Consider the following 22867-nt stretch of genomic DNA (forward strand, 5'->3'; position numbering starts at 1 on the left):
TATGGCCAAACTTAATGACCTTTCAGTGTGAACGCAGTCTGTCATGTTTTCATGTGTGATGATTTTGCAGCAGGGGTGCATATGTGTGGTACGTCTGATGTGGGACGGCTGAAGCTGAATACTTCGAGTTGTCAAATCTTTGGCACCTTAGCTGGTGACTAGATTGTGTATGCTGCCGGTCCAGTCTTTTTCCAGCTTCGACCCTTAACTTAATCTAAAGTGGTTAACATGCAAACGCTAAATAAAGCACTGAAAGATGTATTTTTCCCACAATCAATCTAAAATATCTGTAGAACAAAAATTACTGTTTTAAAAATCGAATCAGGGAAGAATAATGTAGTTCAGGTTGAGATTTTAAAGTAGAGTTAATCTAGGAAGAATAAAGTTTTTTTTTTTTTTTTTCAAAGCCAGGTGTCAATACCAAGACATTATTCTAATCTACTTTGGGAAATTAGAAAAAATGAAGAGGCATCGGTGTGAAAGTCACAGGTGTGGAAAGGCCGTACCCATGCTGACAACAGAAGAAGCATGCAGAGAAAATGGAAACGGATTAATATAACTGGTGACTAAAATAGGACAACACAGAACAACTAGTCAACAACTAGTCAACAACTAAACGTTAGCTGCAGCCCTTAACTTTTGTTCATTCTGAATGAATAAATAAATTCAGAAAACCAGAAAACTTGGCCAATTACAAGGCAAGCTGAAAATCTACCAGTTCTACTCACCTGCTAAGCAATCGGTGCGTCCCTAGTTGGTTATTGACCCGCCAACGATCCAAAGAGTTCAAAGGAAAACAACGCAAAACCTCGTGACCTACTGAATCAGTTCGCCGCGCTGCTGTTTAACCCGATGCCAGGATCCGCTCCTGTTATTGCACCTGAACGGTTGCATAATTTTAACGCAGTCAGTGAGAAACCTTGGCACGTCTCTACAAGCCGCCGTGATTGCTTCCCCATACGAGCGGGGGAAACGTCGTTCCAAAACACACATCAGAGCAAAGAGACGTAAACTTGCAACAGACTGAAAGATATTCTCATATCTTTTAAGTACACCTCCATCTGTTCGTCCTGCATGGGAACTCTCGGCCATATTAGCGCGGGCCCCCGGGGGAACCTTTCTCTTCGAGGCAGGAAACTAATGAAGGACAGGGATGTGAGTAATCAGAGCAGAATGGGCAGGAGGGGATGACCACAAGTGGCTGGTGCTCGTCGCGGGAATCTGGGCGCAGAGGTTAGGCAGGGATAGGAAAACCACACTGGAAAGCCGTCTTGGGAATGGCATCTGGTTCCCATATCCACAATGTATCACAATTAGCCGGCATAAAATGGCTTTAATGTGTGTGTGTGTGTGTGTGTGAGCGTGTCTGCTTGTTGTTATGTGTTGGACGTCCCTGTGGGAGAGGGGACTCTGCGAACTGAGCAAAAATATAACTGATAGTGCGGCCGATTACGCGCGTGTATGTGTGAGAGAGCGCGATGTCAGGATGTAAATACAGCCTGGCCATTTAAACACATTATAAACAGAAAGAAAAGCTACAATTGTCCCTATGTCCGACATAAGCGAATGTCTGACCCAGAAAAAAAACCCTTGTGTTGTGTTGGAAATGAAATTTGGAAAAATGTACAACGTTCCAGGTGGGAAAGTATTTTACTCCGGCCCGAGGTTCTTCTGTTCACTCTATTAAAACCACACACTCAGTGCTCTACATTTCTTCTCATTAGATGTTGTGAGGAGGAAGGTTGGTCTAAATTCAAGGAATGTGAAGCTTTTTTCTTTTTTAACAATAAGCATACAATTTAAACCGGGCAAGTCCTGTGAGTGTTCAGCCTGCTCAGCGAAAAGTTTCCTCCTGGCTTCCCCCACGTCCCGGCGAGTAAAGCTCTCCCCTGGACTTCTCTTGCTGAAAAAAAAAAACAGCTAGAGCTGATGGGCACTGACGGAGCGGCCGACGAATAGCTAAAAAGGTCAAGCTCTTAGTGTGGTCACACTGAGTGCAGGCAAGCTTCCCCGGGCACCGCTGTCCTTACAAGCCCAGATCCACGCTGTCACGTCACATAGATCCGCTCTCAGCTCTAGGCCGGGTCTCCTCTGTGTCACCGTGCATTTGTGCTCTTCTTTATTTCATCTTATGTCCAGTGCCTTGAAAAGGCGTCATTACCCCTTAAAACCTTTTCTCGTGCTGCAGCTATCTATTGGGATTTTATGATTGACAGGCTCGCAGTTGTGGAGTGCTACCAATTGCCTTAAAAAAAGCAAATAACTAGTAAACAGAGTGGACCTGTGTGACTTAGTTTGAGCATAAATCCAGCTCAGCGGACCAAAGAAAAAGGTCAGGGATAAGGTTATGGAGAAGTTTAGAGCGGCGTTTGGTTATAAAACAATATCCTGAGCTTCAACGGTCTCTTAAAGAACTGTTCACAAAACGGAGCGAGAGGAAAAGGGCAGAACTGCAGACCTACCGTGCCGCGGTCGTACAGCTACACTGACAGGCAAGGCAAGGACGGCGTTAATCAAAGAAGCAGCTAAGAGGTGGTAAACATGCAGGATCTGCAGAGATCCACTGTTTAGATGGGAGAATGTCACCAGGGCAACTGTTAGGCTACATTCACAGTGCAGGTCTTAATGCGCAATTCCGATTTTTTTTGTGAAATCGGATTTTTTTGCGTGTCCGTTCACATTTCCAAATATATGCGAGTTGTATGTGATCTCCTGTGTGAACTAAAAGCGTTCAACCGAAGTGTCCTGCATGTGCACTCGAGGACGCGATGACTTACACGTAGCAAGCGTCCTCAGTGTTTGCAGAAGTAAACATGGATTATAATCCTGGTGCGCATTTTGCGGTCATTAATTTATTTTCTAACCAGAGCTTTCCGTCCATTGACTGCTCTCCTCATTGTAGTCCGCTATGGGTGTCGTCTTTTTTCCTGCTTCTGCATAGCAGGACGCAGAATAGTGACGTTTGTCGAGTATCGGTGACGTACAGGTCGGATAAATGCGACCCGGCCGTACAGACACAGGTCGCATTTGAAAAGATCAGATACGTATCTGATTCAGGACCACATGGCCAAGTGGCCTGGGTTGCATTTGAAAAAATCCGATCTGTGTTGTTCAGACTGTCATAAAAAGATCAGATCCAGGTCGCATATGGGCAAAAAAAATCAGAATTGGGTCACTTCAGGCTTCAGTGTGAACGTAGCCTTAGTCGTGCACTTCATGAATCTGACCTTGATGGAGGAGTGGCAGGAAAAAAGCATTGTTGATATAATGCCATTAGATGCCGGATTTGCAAGCTGCCTCGAGCAATGCGGGGAACACATAAACGTGTGTTGGATGAGACACTAACTGAACGTTTTGGCCAACATGCAAAACATTTTGTGGGTCAGGAAACTAGCACTTCAGATCTCCGTGACTACGCTATGCTCCACTAGGAAACATGGCGGTGGCTGCATCATGCTGTGGGAAGGCTTTTCTCTAGCATAGACCGGGAAGCCGATTGGAGCTGATGAAAAGATGGATGGAGCCAAATTGAGCTTAACTTTGGAAGAAACCCCTTCAGAGGGTCCAGACAACCTGGATGACAATACTTGGACTAGGCCTTCCAACAGAACAATAACCTAAAACATAACACTTCAGCTAAAATTGGATGAGCGGTATCCAGTTCCAGTCCTCAAGGGCTGTTGTCATACATGTTTGAGATTTATCCCTGCTCCAAAACAACTGAATTGATTATCTACGCCTGGTAATGAACTATTAATTTGATCAAGGTTTCTTGGACCAGCGGGACATTTAAATCATGTATGAAATAGCGTCCACTGACCTCTAGGGGCTCGTTTACTAGAAGAGTTCTTTCTTTGCCTGCTGTCACACCTTGATGAGCAGCTGAAGTCTGCATAAAAGCTTCAGTCATCCAGTGCCACACGCCTTCTGTGATTTAGTTGTCTGCGAAGCTTAATCCTGAGTGTCTGGGAGTAATTCTGTGGTCAGATATTCTTGATTTGGCGAACCGTTTTAAGAAATCTAGTTTTAGACGGGACCTTTGGTGGGGATTCTCTGCCATTTTCTTTCAACTAGTCCTTCTCCAGTTTTGTGGCCAGCCAAGGAGTTTAGGCATTGCTTTTTAGTTTTGGTGAATAAGATGTGGGTATTTATGGTTGTCCCTTTGGCCTTGGAGTCCCTGAAGTTTACTGCTTCCGTTCTGTTTGTTATTTTCATGTGTGAAACCCTAAACTTGTGCTAAACCAGGTTGTGTCCAGTAATTTTAAAAGGTTCTATTTTAAGCCTTCCAGAGTCAACCTTAAGCATATATTACGATGAAATATTGCATTTTGACTACAGAGTATTAATGTGTTATGAAATATCACTTGTTTTCTGATGCTATTTTTCCAACCCGGAAGAAAGATGCTCGCCTTCGCTGCGACGCCGCCTCTCGCTGTGAGAGTGACAACAGGCAATTTCATGACATCGCCCTAGGAGCTGCTGCAGCATCGTATCATGCCACGCTAAAAAAAAAAAAAAAAAGAGCATTTGCTGTCACTGTGTAGATTAGGTGCTAAAAGCGCCACTTTGTCTCAACTTTGAGCAGAAATGATTGTTCTCTGCCACACATCACCACCACTGGGCGTGTTGTTTGCTTGGCAGGGGCGGCACTTCCAGGCGTAGGGCGGGGCAGCTGCCCAGAAAGCAGAATTTGTGTGGGATAACTCAGCCATGCATGAATCAAGCAAAATTATCACCCTGGGCATGATTTTGACGAAGGAATAGCATCTTAACTTAGTTAAAAGCTCAACAAATGTGATTTTGCATAATATAGGCCCTTTAAGTTGCTGGTTGCTAGATTTATTTTATACATTTTGTTGCAACCTGTGCCTCCTTGACTTCCATTCAAAAGGTTGTAACACAACCACTGGCTTGGATCAAATCTGTAAGAATGGCCTAGTCTAAGTCCAAAGCTAAATTTACTTTAAAATCCGTGGCATAACTTGAACATTATTGTTCAAGTTATGTTGGAAAAGCCAACAATGGACTAAAACCTCCGTCTGTAGATGTGCAAACCTGGTAGAGATACCCCCAAAGATTCTGAGCTGTAATTGAAGCCAAAGGTCTTTCTATAAGGTCAGTGGGGCAATATTCAAATCAACGCCACCATCTTCAGATTTCTTTTGAAAAGTTATTTTGGAAAACAAGCCTCCTTTTCCTTCCACGTCTCAAATTTACACTGTTTCGTGTTGCAGAATCACTTGAAAGACAAATAAAATACTTTAACGTTCATCGTGGTAACATGACAACATGTGAAAAAGTTTAAAGATTGTTAAATACTTTCGCAAGACACCGTGTCTACACAGGATCTTTCAGTTTCAAGTTTGTGCTGCAGCCAGTGCTAAAAAAAAAAAAAAAAATCAACAAAACTTGTGAGCTTGCAGAGTCTCCCTCAACTTTGGCTTTGCTGAAAATGGCGGCAGATGAGCAGAGCTGATCAAAGTCCTGCTGGAAAGATGTTTTATTAACAGGTATGGAGCTGCGGTGAATATCAGATGAAGGGGTGAGGGTGCCTGGGCTCCTCGGCGGCACCAGCCACACTTCCTCTAATCGCTGAATTGCAGATGCATAATTCATACGTCGTGACAGATCATCCTCTAACTGCGTCGCAGGAGTCTCAGCTGATGAAGCAGGGAGGTGAAAGCTACTTGTCATATACAGATGCAGGAATATCCGGCTTTATTTACCTGACTGCTAACATGACTGAGCTTTAGAGACGGCTCGCGCCGCACCGTAACTGGCATCCCTGAGGGCCCACGGTGATTGGCTAAAACACTTTTATTTTATTTCTTACTCCAGCAATGCAGCATTTCCAAATGTATTTCCGTTTTAATCAGATTTCGAGGTGTCTTGTTTTTTTTTTTTTTTGTTTAATGTTTATTTTATGTGGCGTTTCTGTCTTGGAAAAAAAATGGAGGATAAAAAAAAAAAAAAAAAACATCAGTGTAAGCGAGTAGTTGAGTGCAGTCTCTCGGGCAGTGTTTTATGCCTGATTGGTGCTAAATGGTGTGCACAGTCAGCGGTGAGGTTTATTTTTTCACACGAACCGCTCCCATATTCCCAGAAAGATGAGAACAGGAACCCTGATAACTGTACCTCGTACTTTATACTTAATCATGTCAACGCTTCCGCTAAGATCAGCAGCATCTGGCCAACAAAGACACACAAGAACCTTTACTACCGTGGCATACTGACATCTCATTGTACAGGAGTCAGACTTTCCAAGGTCCCAGTTGGAAAAGCAACAATAACACCCACCGAAGTCAGGGAAAACTTTCCGAGCAGCATTGTGTGTAGTATTCAATATGGAGGAAGTGCAAGGGGAAAATGGTGAAGGTTCTCCATTTGAATTATTTCCCAGTCCAGCTACCAGCCAGCCCTGTGGTGGACTGGCGACATGTCCAGGCTGTATCCCGTCTCTCGCCCAATGACTGCTGGAGTTGAGCACCAGCCTCCCTGCGCAATCCTTCACAGATAAGCAGGTACAGAGTATGGATGGATCAGCACATTCCTACTTGAATGGTGCACTCCAATAAGAACACCCACCTTAGGGTGCCCTGTTTGTGATTTGCTCATTCAGGTTCTGAAGCTTATATAACCGTAGGTGGGAACATCATGCTAATGTGCCAGGATCCCCCAACAGGGTGGTACTGAAGGACTGACGAGAGAATGTGCTGATGACAGAGAGCATGACGAAGGAGTAAGAGAGCATCTAAAGGACGATGAAAAACTATTTTTCGAGAGCTAAGAGAGTAGCAGCAACATGAAAAGGTTATTTACCGTATGGACGGCGGTTTAAGAGCCAGAAAAAGGCATCAGTTTCCTAAATGTGGTCTTGATTTGCCGTTAGCCAACATTTCCTCGCGCAGCTTTCTCTTCACCGACCTGCGACATCTTCCAACTCATTGAGGGCTCTGCTCGGATCTAGCAAGTACTGGCGACAAATGTCACATTTCTCCAGTTTTGACTTCTCGAGCTGCGCTAGCTCGCTGTTTATTTCAAAATACATTTCAAATTCCTACAATATACAACATACTCACAGAGCCTGACAAAACTGGAAACAGCTTGTCGTCCATGCCGACCAACAAGAACATGGCTTCTGTCGGTATCGCTAAAGCTTTCCAGAACAGTAAAATCATAACGTATCTGCTTAGAACCCATCTGAACTGGTATTGATAAGCTCCTTTAAATAAATTATTATTTTAAACTATTGTTTTGAAATCCTCTTGTTTGTTGCTTTTTTTTTAGCTATCTCTCTACTTTATAGAACTTGCAAATATCTCCCATTAACACTGCTAGTAAAAAAAAGGAAAAACTTTCCCTCCCTTTTGTTTTTGTCTTGATTTGCCCATTTATTCTCAGGTCTGCTTTGTCTTCTTAAATACTTTGGACTGTACTTGTATATATATATATATATATATATATATATATATATATATATATATATATATAAAACCAAATAAAAAGACGTCTTTTTCATCTTCAGCAGAAAGAACAAAAAGACTTGATGCACATTAATCTTTTCCTCCAGTCTAACAACTAACCTTTGCTGCAAAACTGACAGAAACACTCGAGTTGTGGGCAGAAAATGGAAATCCAAACAGAAGCAAACAGTTTTCTCCTTGTGTAACCGGAGACACCAGCGTAAAAAGGAGGTGAAGTCCTATTTCAGTTCACAACGGTGCGTTCTTGCCCGTTTATCGGCGTCAAAGAGCAACAATTGGGTCACGCAGATCCGCGGTGACGTCTTCCGCAGCGGCTGGTTTGTTTGGAGGGATCGGGAGGGCTGTGTACAATTTGTGTGCTGTTCCCGTGTCAAAGTTGGAGCTGTTGAATATTTATAGCGGTGTGTCCCCTGCCATCCTTCGGGTGGGCATACCAAATTAGAAACCGCATGCGATCACTTGCAGCTTTGGTTAGGACTGGGCAAGCCACACCCAGAGTTCAGAATTACTCTGAAGCCACTTCTAAAGACACTTTGGTGATTATAATAACTTATTTATTAGTTCAATTCAGCTCAGTGTACTATCACAGCAAAACAAGCATTGTCAACACCTTTTTTTCTTCCTGTGAATCCATTCCTGCTGAGGCTAAGGACAGGAAATGTACCCTAAATGTATGGAACAACACATGCCAGAAGAAATTAGTCCATAAACTCAGTTTTATGTAATTAAGTGGAATGAAACAGGAAATAAACATTCAAGACAGGAAAAATAAGCTGCAACAAGGCACAGAAAAGTAAGGAAATCTTTGAAAATTGTCACCTTTAGACTGGAATCATGCTGGCTATCGGTTCCAGCTTATATTGGCTTATTTAGTCCAAATTGATGTCCTGTTAAAAGATGTCTTGTTGCCAAGTTAATGTAGAAGAGCAACGAGCAAAGAGCTCAAGAACATCACAGTCTTATTGCTGCAAAACATACTGATGGCATCGGCTACGGTAATATTTCTTCTTTGGGTGCTTCAGGTGCTTTTTGCAACGTTTCTGATCTAAAATCTAAAAAAGTTGGCCAAAAAAAAACAAACAAAGACCACACATCATCCCAAAAAACATTATAACACAGTACAATTTATAGGTGGGAACATCAAGGCGTTGGTCTATCATCCAACCATATGGCGCTTAAGGTCTTCCTATAGCAGAAAAATGGAAGAATATCTAGAAGTACCGGGACATCATTGAAAAGAATCTGAAGATGAAAGTATTTTCCAGCTGCAGAATAATCTCTGTAACCCTCAGCCAAGGAAACCCTCGGCTGCTGCTCAGGTAGAGACGATAAAGCTGCAAGGAAGGCCCCCCCGGCAAAATCCCTGACTGGAAACCAGTAGAAAACCTAAAGCATGAGCAGAACGTCACACCTCCGCAACGCCTGCTACCAGTCTCTACACAAAGGAGACATCCTGAACTTGTTCTTAGAGAAAACTGCGTTCATTCCTTGTTACACTTTAATTAGACTGACTTTATGGGGGTACTTTGTGTTGATTTCTAGATGCATGTGGATTACTTGGGTAGTTACAAACATCTGAAGTGAATTTATGTCAACAGGCCCAATGGAGATATATACATATATTCACACACACTGAAAAAATGTGTTCAATAACTACTATATTTTTATTGCCATTTGGGCAACCCAATAAAATCATCAGAGAGCAACCAGCTGGTCACAACCAGAGTACTCCCATCTACTCAAGTGGGTAAAATTTACAGTCGGGCACAAAGGACTAATTTTATACGTTTCAATAAATAGTTTTCCTACACGTAAGAGGTAAATCTACTCGCGCCATCCGAAACCGTTTCGGACAATTTCTGGACTTCTGTCCCGTTTCGAGACATCTCGCAGAATGATTTCATTTGTCAGCTCTAAGGCCTGGCGAGAGAAGCTGAGAAGCAAGACCACCTGCACTTACTTACATCCCAGAGCCCCACGAGCGAGTGTCTGAGAAGGCTCAGAGGATTAACTTACAACTTTTACAGCTCAGTCGGCACACGCTATTATACCTATTCAGCCACACTTGCCTCTGGGCTGTGTGCGGAAAAAAAAAAGAAAAAGAAAGAAAGAATGAAAGAAAGAAAGCAGCACGCACACATGTGTGCACACACGCAGTGCCCGCTTGACCTGGTTATAAAGCAAACTGTCACAAGCCTCCTGCTTGTGTGTGTGCATGTATGTGTTTTTCCTCATCTTTAGGGGAAACCGAAGTTTTTCCATCTGTTCTGAGGAGTGAATCTGTGATCCGCAGCCTGCGTAATGAGGTGAGATAATCTCTGCAGGTTCTGGGAGCTGCCAGGGATGGATGATGGTAGCAGCAATGTTATAAAGCAGACTGCCCAGATGACAGCAACAAGGGTCCCTATTAGAGGCAGGCAGTGATGAAGAAGTAAATTTGGTTATGTCTGACGATTACTCATTCCTGCCGGGCGGCCGTCGCAATAATTACATTACTATTAGAAGCACGACTTTGTGTTTCTGTCACTGCTCCTTGACAACGTGCATCTCATGAGTAGGCATAGACTGTGTTAGAGTTTAAAGCAAACATTTAATGCAAGCATAACCTGCTTCTGTTTACAACAAAAAAAAACAACTACTGCTGCTGCTACTTCTTAAAAAATGAGGTTTTCTACACTAATTTCCACACTTATTCAAGCTTAAATCGAGCTGCAGCATTCAGGTACTCATGGCACAGAGTGTAGTGAATGTAGTGATCTGATTGGTTATAACCTTATGATGCTGACCCTGTTAGTCCCGCCTTTTTAGGCCTGCTTTGTCTTCTTAAATACTTTGGACTGTACTATGACTGTACTATGTATATGAAAAAAAAGTATAAAAAGTATAGTTTTATCATCAGTAGAAACAAAAACACTTGATGTTACTGTTCCTTTAACCCGTATCCAGTACGTTATGCACATTTATCTTTTCCTTCATTTTAACAACTAACCTGCGCTGCAGTTGTTTTTTTGTTGTAAACAGAAGCAGATTATATTGTGTATAGGCTTGCATAAAATATTTGCTTTAAACTCTAACACAGTCTGTGCCTACTCGTAAGATGCAGGTGACAGAAATATAAAGTCGTGCCTCTGTTTACAACAAAAAAACAACAAAAACAACTACTACTGCTTAAACAATAAGGTTTTCTACACTAATTCACACACGTTTCCAAGCTCAAATCGAGCCGCAGCATTCAGGTACTCGTGGCAAAGAATGTTATAATTGTATAACACAAGTATAACTAGTATTAGCTGGTGAATTAGATGGATTACGCCAGCAGACAGAAATTTAGACTCGCCGTCTAATTCAAGGGTTTGCTCCTTCACGACAGTGGGGACACCACTGCAGGTGACTAAACTCATGAAGCTCACGGAGAGAAGAGTGACCAAAGCAGCAATTTAACAAAGGAGGAGTAGTTAGAGAAAGCTAAAATATACAAGGTGTTTTGAGTCGTTTTTACAATTTTGTGCTCGATACATACTCCTGTGTACTTTTGAATCGTAGTTTGGATGTATCTGTAATGTAGAACGGCATAAAAAATAAGGAAAAGCCCAAACTTTGGACTGGTAGAGTATCTTCTGAGATTTTTCCTAATAAAAACATAAGGCCTCAGCTGAATTAAGTTAACATGAAGTCTGTGTAATCTGAATGTTATCAACTTAACCAACCCAGGAGGTTCCTCGGTAAACCTCCATGTTTGAGACTTTTGGTGAAAACAATGCATGTGCCTATTTAGAAGATGGCATAAAGAGCTAAAGACGATTCCTGATCAACTTACACGGGCCTGAGTCAGTCTGATAAGGCTCTATGCCAGCGGGTCTAAAACAGGCCGGACCAATCACAGCGCGGCACAATTACCCATGATGCAGCAGCGCTGTTCTGGAACCAAAACAGTCAAAATACATATGGGGATATTTGTTGCACGGTGCCTTGGAAGATTAAGAAAAGTACTTGTGAGTATACCATGTAACCTCAGATTATTTAGACTAAAGCTAATGACATCTTTTTGCAGGCTACAAACATTTTTTTTTGCGTCACACCTGTAGTGATCCGATTGGTTCTAAACTATTGATACTGAGTTAGTCCCGCCTTTGAAATTGGTCTCTACCAGCTCCTTTCCAGACGGAGACACAGTCCGTCTGGCTGGTCAGGCTAGATCAAGACATTTTTACTCTGACAAAAGGTTGTAAGCCAAATATCCAAACACATGTTCTGCAGGGTAACACTGTGCCACCTTCTTTTTGGAGGTGATGAGGATTATAATAATAATAATAATCAGCAACTATGCTTTTAAAAGGACTGTTAGGCGACCTTTTTGGCTTCTCTAAGGGTTCTCCGGCAACTTCACGAGGAAAACAAGTGAATTAGAGATGAACTGAGCCCAAAAACAGGAGTGTGCTCATTCATGCTCTTCAATAGCTAGAGAGAGAGTAAAGCTTTTATTGTGTGACCTTGTGGCATGCTGCTCTTTCTTCCCTTCATATCGAGGACTCAGTGAGTCATAAACCTGGACGTCTTTCTCTTCTGGGGCCCTACGCGAGCATCTCTTTGTGTTTTCTGGGTTCATACCTTCACATTGATCTGTCAAAGGAGGAAACAAGGCAGGGATACTTACAGGAGGTCCTGAAAGACAGAAGAAAACAAAACCCATTAAGTGGCATTACAAACAGCAATCACATGGGACAAAAATCACAATTTCAAAGCAAAGAGTAATCATTTAAAGAGAAATTATTTCCCCTGAAAAAACAAATGCCCTCTAAGTAAGAAGCTAAAACTTTCTGTTTTCCACTCAGTTGGGAAAAAATTGCCACCGCCAGGCCTGGCAATCACATTTTAAATGTGTAAGTGGCCCTGATTTTATTATACAAGGGGTTGTGTGCTTGTTAAAAATCTCCAGCGATTTTTGTGAGGTGACACTTTTTCCCCAATTACTGCAGCTCAAAGGAGTCTGTGAGAGCACAACGCTGCACTCCCCAGCACCGAGCAAATATTGGGCTTTTTATTAAAAAGGTTCCCAGCTGCTTCAACCCTGAGAAAAAGGATTTTATTTCTTTACAATATCTACGTCCCCCCAGCCTGCTCTTCTTCATGACTTGCGCAAATCGCTCCGACAGCTGGGGCCCGGGAGGAGTCGTGGGATTGAGGTTCGGCGGGCCAGGCTTCTACGCTGCTGTTTAATGGATGATCGGGTTAAAGGAAAACACTTTGCTTTTAATAAACCGGATCCAATGTGTTTTTGTTTGGCTGTGATCAAATTGTTTTTAACCAAGAGCTGTGGAATAAACTAACAAAACCACTGAGGAAACGGTGATAAATGAGCGCCATTTGGCTCGAAGCACGTAACACATCAGCTAAAGGCTCACAGAGTTACACTGAATTAATTTGTATGATCTAACTTAAAGCAGTTTCAAATAATCCACGATAAACAGAAAGGGGCGAAAGCTCAAAGGTTATCAGAGTTTAGGACGCAAAAATGATGGGTGTTAATATCTGCTTCACAGAATGAAGGAAGGAAGGAAGGAAGGAATGTAGGAAAGAAAGTATGTAGGAAGAAAGAAGAGTATGAAGGAAGGAAGGAAGGAAGGAAGGAAGGAAGGAAGGAAGGAAGGAAGGAAGGAAGGAAGGAAGGAAGGAAGGAAGGAAGGAAGGAAGAAAAGTATGTAGGAAGGAAGGAAGGAAGGAAGGAAGGAAGGGCCCTCCCTTCCTGCATACCTGCAGAAAAGTATATAGGAAGGAAGGTATGTAGGACGGAAGGAAGGAAAGTAGGTAGGAAGGAAGAACGGAGAGTATGTAGGAAAGGAGGGAGGGAGGAAAGTATATAGGAAGGAAGGTATGTAGGAAGGAAGGTAGAAAGGAAGGAAAGTATGTAGGAAGGAAGAACGGAGAGTATGTAGAGAAGGAGGGAGGGAGGAAGGGAGGAGGGAAGAAAGGAAGGAAATTATGTAGGTAGGTAGGTAGGTAGGTAGGTAGGAAGGAAGGAAGGAAGGAAGGAAGGAAGGAAGGAAGGAAGGAAGGAAGGAAGGAAGGAAGGAAGGAAGGAAGGAAGGAAGGAAGGAAGGAAGGATCTTTTTCAGACTGCAGCTTAAACCCCAGTTGATGCAGTAATCAATTATTGCTTGTATTTATCAGTGTTTTAGGCAGCAGCCTGATGCTTTTGGCATTTACACAGCAGCTATACTAAAAGTTATATGTTGTGAATTTATTGATCTATTTTTAAGTATGTTTTATTTCTTTGAAAAGGGACACTTTTTAACCCATTTTGTCATCTATATTTTAGCAGCTGCTCAGGGACACCTGTATTTTAATCACACAGAGAGTTTTATGTAAATGTCGATGGATGAAGCATTTTATAGCACAAAACTATTTAATATCCATCTGGGGACGTTTAAAAAATAAAAAACTCAATTCTTCACCAATTCGTTCCACTGTCAGACTCGCTTACAGGAGCTTGTCAGTTTGAGGATATGTTCCTCCTTGCGTTGGTTCTGGTACCAAACTAACAAGTCTTTATTATTCACATAGAAGGAAAGTATTTAACCAAACCCTTCCAGCAGTGACTACCTGCTAGAACATTTTGACACCGTGGCGTTTCCTTTCGCCAAAATAAAACCCTTATTCATCCCACATTTCTTTTCCTTTTCCATATGTCCCCAGTGAGCAAACAAGTGATCCTAATGAGGTATTTCATTCATGTTTAGCGCCGGAAAATATCACTATGTCTCTTTCCAATTTTTCTTCCTGTCAGTCCCAGAAAGGCCTGCCTGAAAGCTTCCTCCTGCCTTTAAAAAAAAGTTAGTCTGAATCATGAAAAACATTTAAAAAAAAAAAGTTGTGAGAGCTTCTTGGCAATTAGCAAAAGGCTTATGGTGATGAATTCATAACACCTGTTCCCGTCAATGGCTGTTTCTCGGAGGAATAATATCTCTCCACTTTTTGTCCCTTTGAAATACCACAAACAAATTTAACCGATCTTCAACATTGGGACTCAAATTGTTAAACGTAGCTCCCATCTGGAGAGATTCAAAGTATATTTATTTCCAATTTTTAGGCAAGCGAAATTATACTGGACGGAAATATTAAGTTTCACACAACAGCAATCTGAAAATATTATTTACCATTCCTACGAGGTCTTCCATACAGAGCCTTGTTAAATTCATATAATTTTAGCTTTTCCAAATGTTGTCATGCAAAAAACAACTAATTGAATGTGTTTTATTGGGATTTTATATATTCAAACACACAGTAGTGGAAAACTGCAATGCAGAAAAACAAAAACGCAGTTTGAAAAGTATTTTACAGTAAAAAAACAGAAATGTCTGACGCAAACTTGTATTCTGCCCCCTTTATTCTGATACTAAATAATGCAGTGCAACACCTGAAATCGCCTAATTATTAAATCAAATCCAGAAGCTTCATGTGTGGACAAATAGAGGAACTATTGAGACGAGAGAATAAACTGCATCAAAAAGACCAAGGAACACATCAGGCAGGTCAGGGTTAACGTTGTGAAGAAATTTCAAGCGCAGTTTTTTAAAAGTGAGACAACGGCAGACCCACTAATGCAGGATCAGAAAACGAGGAACCAAGAGGGCCTTGGTTACTTTTGAGAACCTGCCGAAAATCCAGATCTTGGGTGGGGAAGTCAGTCAACAGGACAACTATTAGTAGTCCGGAAAAATGAAAGTGACATTTGCAGGTTTACTGCAAACCCTGTAAAGGGGACAAGAAAATATGCTGAAGAAGGTTCTCTCTCGTCAGATGAGATGGAAAGTGAACTTGTTTTTCCTAAATGCTAAATGTTGTGTGCGGTAGACTTCACATCGCCCTGAGCACGACATCCCCTGAGAGAAACATGGCGGTGGCAGCAACACGCTTACAATCATATGCTACTTCATCACTTAAGTGATTTCATCACTTAAAATCCCACAAAAATACGATGAGGTTCGTGTTTTGAACGTGACAAAATGTGGGACGGTTCAAGTTCCTAGCTGGCATCAACGAAGGCTTGATATTTTGTCAACGTACTTCATCCAAATGTAAAATATAATATATCACAGAATGGTGAAGCGTACTGTCCCCCCATTGTCTACCAGACCACTGTGTCCTGAACATAATGAGTCGGTTTGCTTGTTTCCAATTGATTTGTCAAGAGGCAACTGTTCACATTCTCCGCATTTGCTCTGGTTTTATAGCAAAAAAAAAAAAGGGACAAAAAACCCACTTCTCTACACAATGATGCCATTAGAAATATCCTGGTGTGATGAATGTCTGTTTGGGCATAAGGTTCAGCATAAACAAAGCCCGGTGGCATTTTAGATTCGCGGCCAGCTGTAACATCAAAGCTCTGTCCTGACATTTGATTTACTCGTTTTCATTTTCGGGCTCTAAAAGTGGTGCACTTCTAAACTTTTAGTGTTAAACAAATAAAAAAAGATGGGGGAACCCGAACCTCACCACACTAATTTACAAGATGGATAAAAATACGTTGAAAAGGGTCATACAAATTAATTAACAAAGGTAAGGAATTATTCTGTCTTTATAACTCAACCTGATTGGATTTAATTTCTGTCACTTTAACCAGCAATTAATTTATATATATATATATATATATATATATATATATATATATATATATATATATATATATTGTTTTCCCCTTCAGAGACAAAGCGCTTCAGTTTCAAGCAGTGACTCTAGACACTGCCTTGCTTCACCCTGTCTGGATAATTTCTTTTTATCTTTTTCACTAGGGCAATACTTTTATTCCCAAGCCTTTGGCTGTGTTCTATTGCGTTGTGCTCGGGTGCAGAAAGCCAGCACGCCCGAGAGCCCATTATCACTTTTCTATCAGGTGAAGGGAGTATAGATGCAGCTCTCTGCCAAGTGCATGTTCTTGCTCCGAATTCAATTTGTGGCGACACTCTGTGGCTGCAGAGGTGTCACTGTACAAAATCTCATTCCCCCTGATACGCGCGGCCTCAGCTGGGCCAGGATTCTCGATTCAGATCGCGGACGGGGGGGAGGGAAGGCAGCGGGTAGCGTATGAGAGGATGGATTGGGGAGATTGGACATATTAATTACAGCCACGGCAGAAAGAATGTGCCCAGTTTTCTTTTTTCAATCCAAAGTTTTGATGTATCGGGTCATTCAATTACATGTAGCGCTGCCTTTACCGATAGTGAGTTGGAGCGAACTTATGAAATTACAACGATCTAATCAGAGTCTCTCACAGGGTTTTGGTTTCAAAAAAAAATAAACAATGCTGTGAGGAAGACTGGATTTCTTAAGTTCAGTGAGGTTTGGAGGATTTCTTTGATACCGCTGTGGTTCTGCGAGATCATTCTGATCTGGCTGAGGTCTGGGCTTTGACTGGGCCATTGCAACACCTTTCTTTTAGTCTCCCTCAGCCCTTCTCCTAGCATCCTGTTTGTGCCGAGCCTTAGCTGTCTCACAGATGGTCTCACACTGACTCTTCTTAATGCATTTGGAAGACAAAGAATATGACTAAAGGTGGATTTCTGGGACGTTACCCTGAAACTTTCTTCCCTGTGAACGCAACTACCTTTAACTCTTGTTTGTTTTATGCATTTCGACAACGGTGCTATCTATGCACATGTTCGCTGACACCAGGAGGTTTTCTTTCCCCCTCAGAAACAAGTGTTGTAGCACTTCATGATAAGGGCATCAGCTTAAGAAATATCGTCACATGGCTCAAGATCTTGAGACATCTCTGGTTATACAACCCATGATTGCTCCAGCTAGTCTGCGAAAACTATGTGCGTCTGATACCACAGGATTTCCCAGTGAGGGCGTTTAAGTAATCTGTTTTACACACAGCTGCTCCTCCTACTCCAGGTGTATAACCTAGAGCTGGACGGTAATTCAACAACAATATATATCGACTGATAGACATGTGGTTTAATAGGGGAAAAAGTGGTCAATAAAAAGTTCAATAGAATAACAGTTTTCCTTCCTTTTGCATTCTAGCCAATCGTGTAGGTTAATACTACAGTCACTACACCCTCCCAACCAATCACAAACGCAGACCCAGGAATGCTCCTTCACCAAGCTTCAAAGAGTTCAGAGTGTGTTTTCTTTTTCTATTTTTTAAAAAAATTACACTTTTGGTAAAAAGTTGTTTGAATAAAGAGTTTAATTCAGTGTTCTAAAAAAATAGATCATAAAATGGCCAAGGGCCGCACTTAAAATGTATACAGATTTTTTTAATAATTATCTGTATCGATCAATGTGTTTTTTTGATTTTATTGATATGCCTTTTTTCTATGTCGTCCAGCCCTAGTATAACCATGCATTTATCAGGATATTATTCTATTTTGCCCTGATAGGAAAAGACGTTACAATTCAAGCAGGGTTTTCCGCATTTGTTCCAAGACAGTACACAATGACAAGATTGTTGCTTTCTAAAATGAAGGAGTTAATATATGCTAAGTGAACACATTTAAGTCAAGCCTGGTCTCAACTCTAGGGGATAAATAGATTCAAAGTAGAGATTAACAGCCTCAAAAAGACGTGGCATACTCATTTTAAAGTACGTCGTCTCTTTGTTATTTTAACAATTTTGTTGTTCTACTGGTAATGGCACAAACCTGGCATGACCTGGAACAAACGTCTAACACAAAGACATGTATTGTACTTCTACACGACAGTATAGAAGCTCTGAATGAGACAATTTTGATGTCTGGTTCAGAATATAAATGTACATACCAGGTTCTCCATCGCGGCCTCTCCTTCCTCTCTTACCAGGAGGTCCTGGAACACACACACAAGCACAAAAAGATATTTCAGTCAAAGACTTGATTGATACAAATATGGATGAGCTTTACATTGTTCAACTATTCTCACAGTCAAACCACTCCCTACAAGCCTAAGTGGCTATAATCTGGTAGTTGAATTCACTTTAATTGACGCATTCGGGTATTTAAGGCCATATACTTGCATGGACAGAGTCCACCTTGACTATGCGTGAAGTCTGCGCGTAGTCAAAGTCAAACGTCTGCGGAGAGTCCAAGCTCACAGTATGCCTGAGTAGCTTTACACTGTTGGTTCATGCACAAATGTGGTTAACTTCAAGCTCCTATAGCTTTGGTTTCTTTTTGAGGTGGATGCTCTTGTTTTAATTTTTTACGCCAATCATGTGTTTCCTGCGACAGACTGGCGACCTGTCCAGACCTGTGTACCCTGCCTCTCGCCCACTGAATGCTAGAGATAGGCACCAGCACCCCTTGCGACCCTACAAGGGATAGACTTGTTAGAAAATGGATGGATGGATGTATGGATCATGTGTTTCTGTTTATTTTGTTTAATGACAACCTTACTTATATCGACCCAGGGAGTGAAACAACATCATGCTTTGCCAAATGTTATATGACACTTGACTCGGGTCTATTGCATGTTGGTAGTTTGTAGGAAGTGTAGAAAAACATTCAATTATTTCCAAGCAGATTTATTTGTTGTGACTCACAGTTTAAAAGGTTACATTACAACAGAGACATTTTAGATAGTGAGGTTCCAAAAATGTAAGTATGTAGAGATTTATGTAAACCCCAAAATATACTACCAATATCTGTGAAGTACACTTTAATACTAATGGTAATTTCCATTAGTATTAAGTGAAACTTGTCATTGCAGGAAAATGTTAATTACACATTGGATGGTTGTCTGCAATTGTTAAATTGTAGCCGTACAAGTTCTAAAAAAATATATCTTTTTTCAAAGGGAACCTCAATGTACTCACACAGAGGTACATTTATGGTTGATTGCATGCAATCCTCTATCCAGTAGTGCACTACACCTGCCTTTCCACCCCCTAAGATAAAGTAATAACAGGAGATTCAGCAGAGGCAGGTTATGCTTCACTGATCTAAGTGACTTTTGATGGCATTTCCACTAAATAAATGAGGAATCTTGAAGCTATGCTGTCACAGTGATTTTTTTTACTTGCCACCTACCTTGGTGTATCAAAAGATGTATTTAAAAATGATCTAAATATGAAAAGTGAAGCACATTTTGTAAAGCGTCAAATCCTGAAACGTCTATAAAGATTGTGTGTCGCTTATGATGCTTCCTTGTTTTGTATAGTCTTTGTGTTGGGACAAAGGAAGCAAAATTAAAAGCCTGCCACTGCTTGATGACAGAGTTACTTTTTATAGGGAAGTCACAGACTTATTTTGTCTTTTTCCATACTTAATGATTGCATGACTATCTTTATCTGAACGTTTCGTGCTCTACACGAGTTGCGTTCTGAAGAGGCTATACGATAGGAATCTTCACTACTGCAGACAAAGTGTATGCATAGAATAGCAAGAGGTTAAACAGCATAATTCTCAGGGCATCTTTATGGCACTCATGCCACAGAATCTTTTGTCAATTATTTATTTTTCTTGCAGCCTGGTGTAGCTGGATATGACACTGCATGCACCACAGTAGGTCCATAACATCACTATCCATGTATACTAATTTCTGTGTTTTTAAGGAGGATAATAGTGAAAATTACCAAACAACAAAGAGTGGTGTTCTCTCTTTCTATAGCTGATTATTTGCAGTCTGCAAGTGTTAGTAGGGTGCTAAATGCAGAACTATATTGAAAACTCGTAGTATGACACTAAGCCCCGAATTTGATCCCACCATTTGGCTCAGCATCGACCTCCAACTCCGCTCCTTTCATGCAGCCTCCAAGATAATGTCAAGCTCTGCCAGTGAAGAGTCCGGGCTCAGTTCACTGTAACCACAGGTGGAGTTTGACTCCCGCTTTACTACATGAGCCCCATTTGCTTCCACAGGTTTGTTTTTTGAGGTTTTGAGAGAAACAGAAGGCGGTTTACTGCACTTGGCACTCACTTCACTTTTACTCACTTTGTAATGACACTTGACACCTCTGAAAGGAATATTTTGTACGACACTATGATATCCTTCTGATTTCTGTGGTATGACAGCTGCTAAGAAAACATTCGCCATATGGTAGCTGCTGGTCCAGACAAAATACCTTGTGTTATTTGCAAATATCATTTTGGTTTATAATATTCCTCTCTTTATTTTTCATTCTAATTTTATACTTTAAAGAGAGACTGTAAAATTGCAGTGAGATATAAAGATAGAAAAACTTGGCCGAGACCAGTGTACGCCAAAAATAACATTTCTACTAAAAAAAACATCTGAAAACAGGTTTTCAGACGTGTTTTCAAACTAATCAAGACGTACGGCCGTAAATATAACAAGACTTGGTCAAAATGCGTTTTGGCTGCTGTTTTCTCACCGATTCCCAAATACCGTTATGGAACAATGGTTTTTGGAGAAAAAAATAAATAAAGTGTGGCTGGGAATTTTACGATGAGGGTCAGCAACTATGAACAATCTGTTAAAACCTTTTCAGCACTTTTCTCTTTTGTCTGACACTGACATAAATCAAAGTGAACTCAATATTCTTTCAGATGTTTGGTCAGACATAACAAAATGGATGCTGTGGTTTTGTGTATTCCACACTATGTTCCACGTTTGGTGGCTTTTGCATTTTAGAAAGTGATGTAGCAGATAATATTTTCTTTCATTCTGAATCAGAGAGGGGCACGTGCCAGCAGAAGTATAAAGGTTTGGCTACATGATTAGCTATGCTAGCAGGGTGGTGGGATGGAAAGCCACGTCAATCAGTTCGCTTTGTGCCAGGTTAAAATCTCTCTACAACTATCAAATGAACTGTCCAGAAATTTTCTTCAGACAGTCAGGGCTTCTCTGACAGTTTAATGGCTCGAGTGGTGGTTCAACATTTTCTGCGGCAAAGTCTTGGGGTTGACAGTTTCCTGTTTAAGAAAAATCCGGTAACAACAAATGGTGTTCATTTCTGTCACAGGATTAATCACAGATCTGCTGATCCTTAAACTTTTAATTTAACCCGAGAGGATTATGTTTTTTCATGCCTGTCAAAAACTTTTTGGTTAGCTGTGCAAGATTTTTCCCAGCTGCGAGTGAAGCATAATTCACGTTAGCTTGCTAGCACGCCATAGAGAACGAAGCGACCTTTTATCAGACATTGTGATACTTATCAGTATCTTTACAAACGTCTTGCATCTGTTTCTGCTGAAAGTGTTTTCCAGTTTTTAGGCAGTATTTTCTCTCCACTGTTTGGAGAGGGCTGGAGTAATGAATTCAGATGAAAACTCAAAGCAGTTTGATTAGCTTCATCAGGGAGACAATGATGTAGTTTTATGAGGCTGGATTGAATGGGTTTGAATAGCAATCTTAACTCACAAGCCCCTTTAAACAGGAACACACTTTAGCATCTAGACATGCTGAAAATGACTTGCTGAGGTTCAAACTGAGCATTAGAATAAGAAGAAAGAGGATTTAAGCGAACGTGACATGGTCTTAGTATTTCAGAAATTGCTGATCTACTTGGAATTTCACGCATGACGATAGGTCTGGTTTTCAGAGAATGCTCCAAAAATGGATCATGCTGGTGGTGTTATTGTGTTGGGGATATTTTCTGGTTCACTTTGGGCAAGAAACTACCAACTTAGAAGCATTCAATGGTCTTTGGCATCCTGAGTGTTGTTGCTGACCATCTCCATCTAAGGTTGGACGATATTGCCAAAACTTATGTCCTGATATATTTCTTAATTTCAGTTGATACAATATAATTAAGTATCGATATGAACAAAATAAAAGCCTGAGAAAGACTGCCAAGAATGCCCAAAACAGATGCCTGTACAAACTTTTTATTTTGCCATGAACATAAAACTCTTCCAATGTAACATTTTAGAAATATTTGCTTTAAAAAATAAAACAATTACATAAAACCCCAATTCATCAGTCACTGACAAATAATGTTATCATAGACTGTGATGTATATTATAATACTGGAAATGTCATATCACCTTTATTGAATAAAGGTATATTGTGATATTTGTGTTGCATTATTGTCACTATTGTCCATCCTGGTTTGACCACATTACCACTTTTTGATGACTATTTTCAGGAGGATAATGCATCATATCACACAGTTAAAATCCTGTCAACCTAGTTTGTCAAACATGCCTGTCCTCCACTGACCTTACAGTCACTAGATCTCAATCCAATGGAGCGCTTTTGTGAACTCGTACAATGCGAGATTCACTTCATGAAAGTCTATCTAACAAAATCTGTCAATGCAACACTAAACATGTCATTGTGTCAATATTTAATAAAGATAAGACCAAAACTAAGCAACCCCCTTCAATTTTTTTTTTATCTGATTAATATATAACGCGTTTGAAACTCGTGTACCTTCTTTTAAACCATGATGAACCTCTCTACTTCACATGTGCTAAATCACTACATAACCCTGAAAAACT

The 22867-nt window shown here is 40.9% G+C and overlaps 1 protein-coding gene across 15 annotated transcripts in view; it reads right to left on the reverse strand.

Moving 5' to 3' along the window:
• LOC105927933 (collagen alpha-1(XXV) chain) overlaps window positions 1-22867 on the reverse strand; it is a 242659-nt gene that overhangs the window by 99950 nt on the left and 119842 nt on the right. For all 15 annotated transcript variants that reach the window (XM_036146555.1, XM_036146565.1, XM_036146553.1 and 12 more), the window contains exons 3-4: window positions 18249-18293; window positions 12139-12146 (exon numbers count right to left, since the gene is read on the reverse strand). In XM_036146555.1, coding sequence (XP_036002448.1) covers window positions 12139-12146; window positions 18249-18293 — 53 coding nt within the window. The remainder of the gene's footprint in view (window positions 1-12138; window positions 12147-18248; window positions 18294-22867) is intronic.

The sequence above is a fragment of the Fundulus heteroclitus genome, chromosome 14, assembly GCF_011125445.2.
Source record: "Fundulus heteroclitus isolate FHET01 chromosome 14, MU-UCD_Fhet_4.1, whole genome shotgun sequence".
Lineage (NCBI taxonomy): Eukaryota > Metazoa > Chordata > Actinopteri > Cyprinodontiformes > Fundulidae > Fundulus > Fundulus heteroclitus.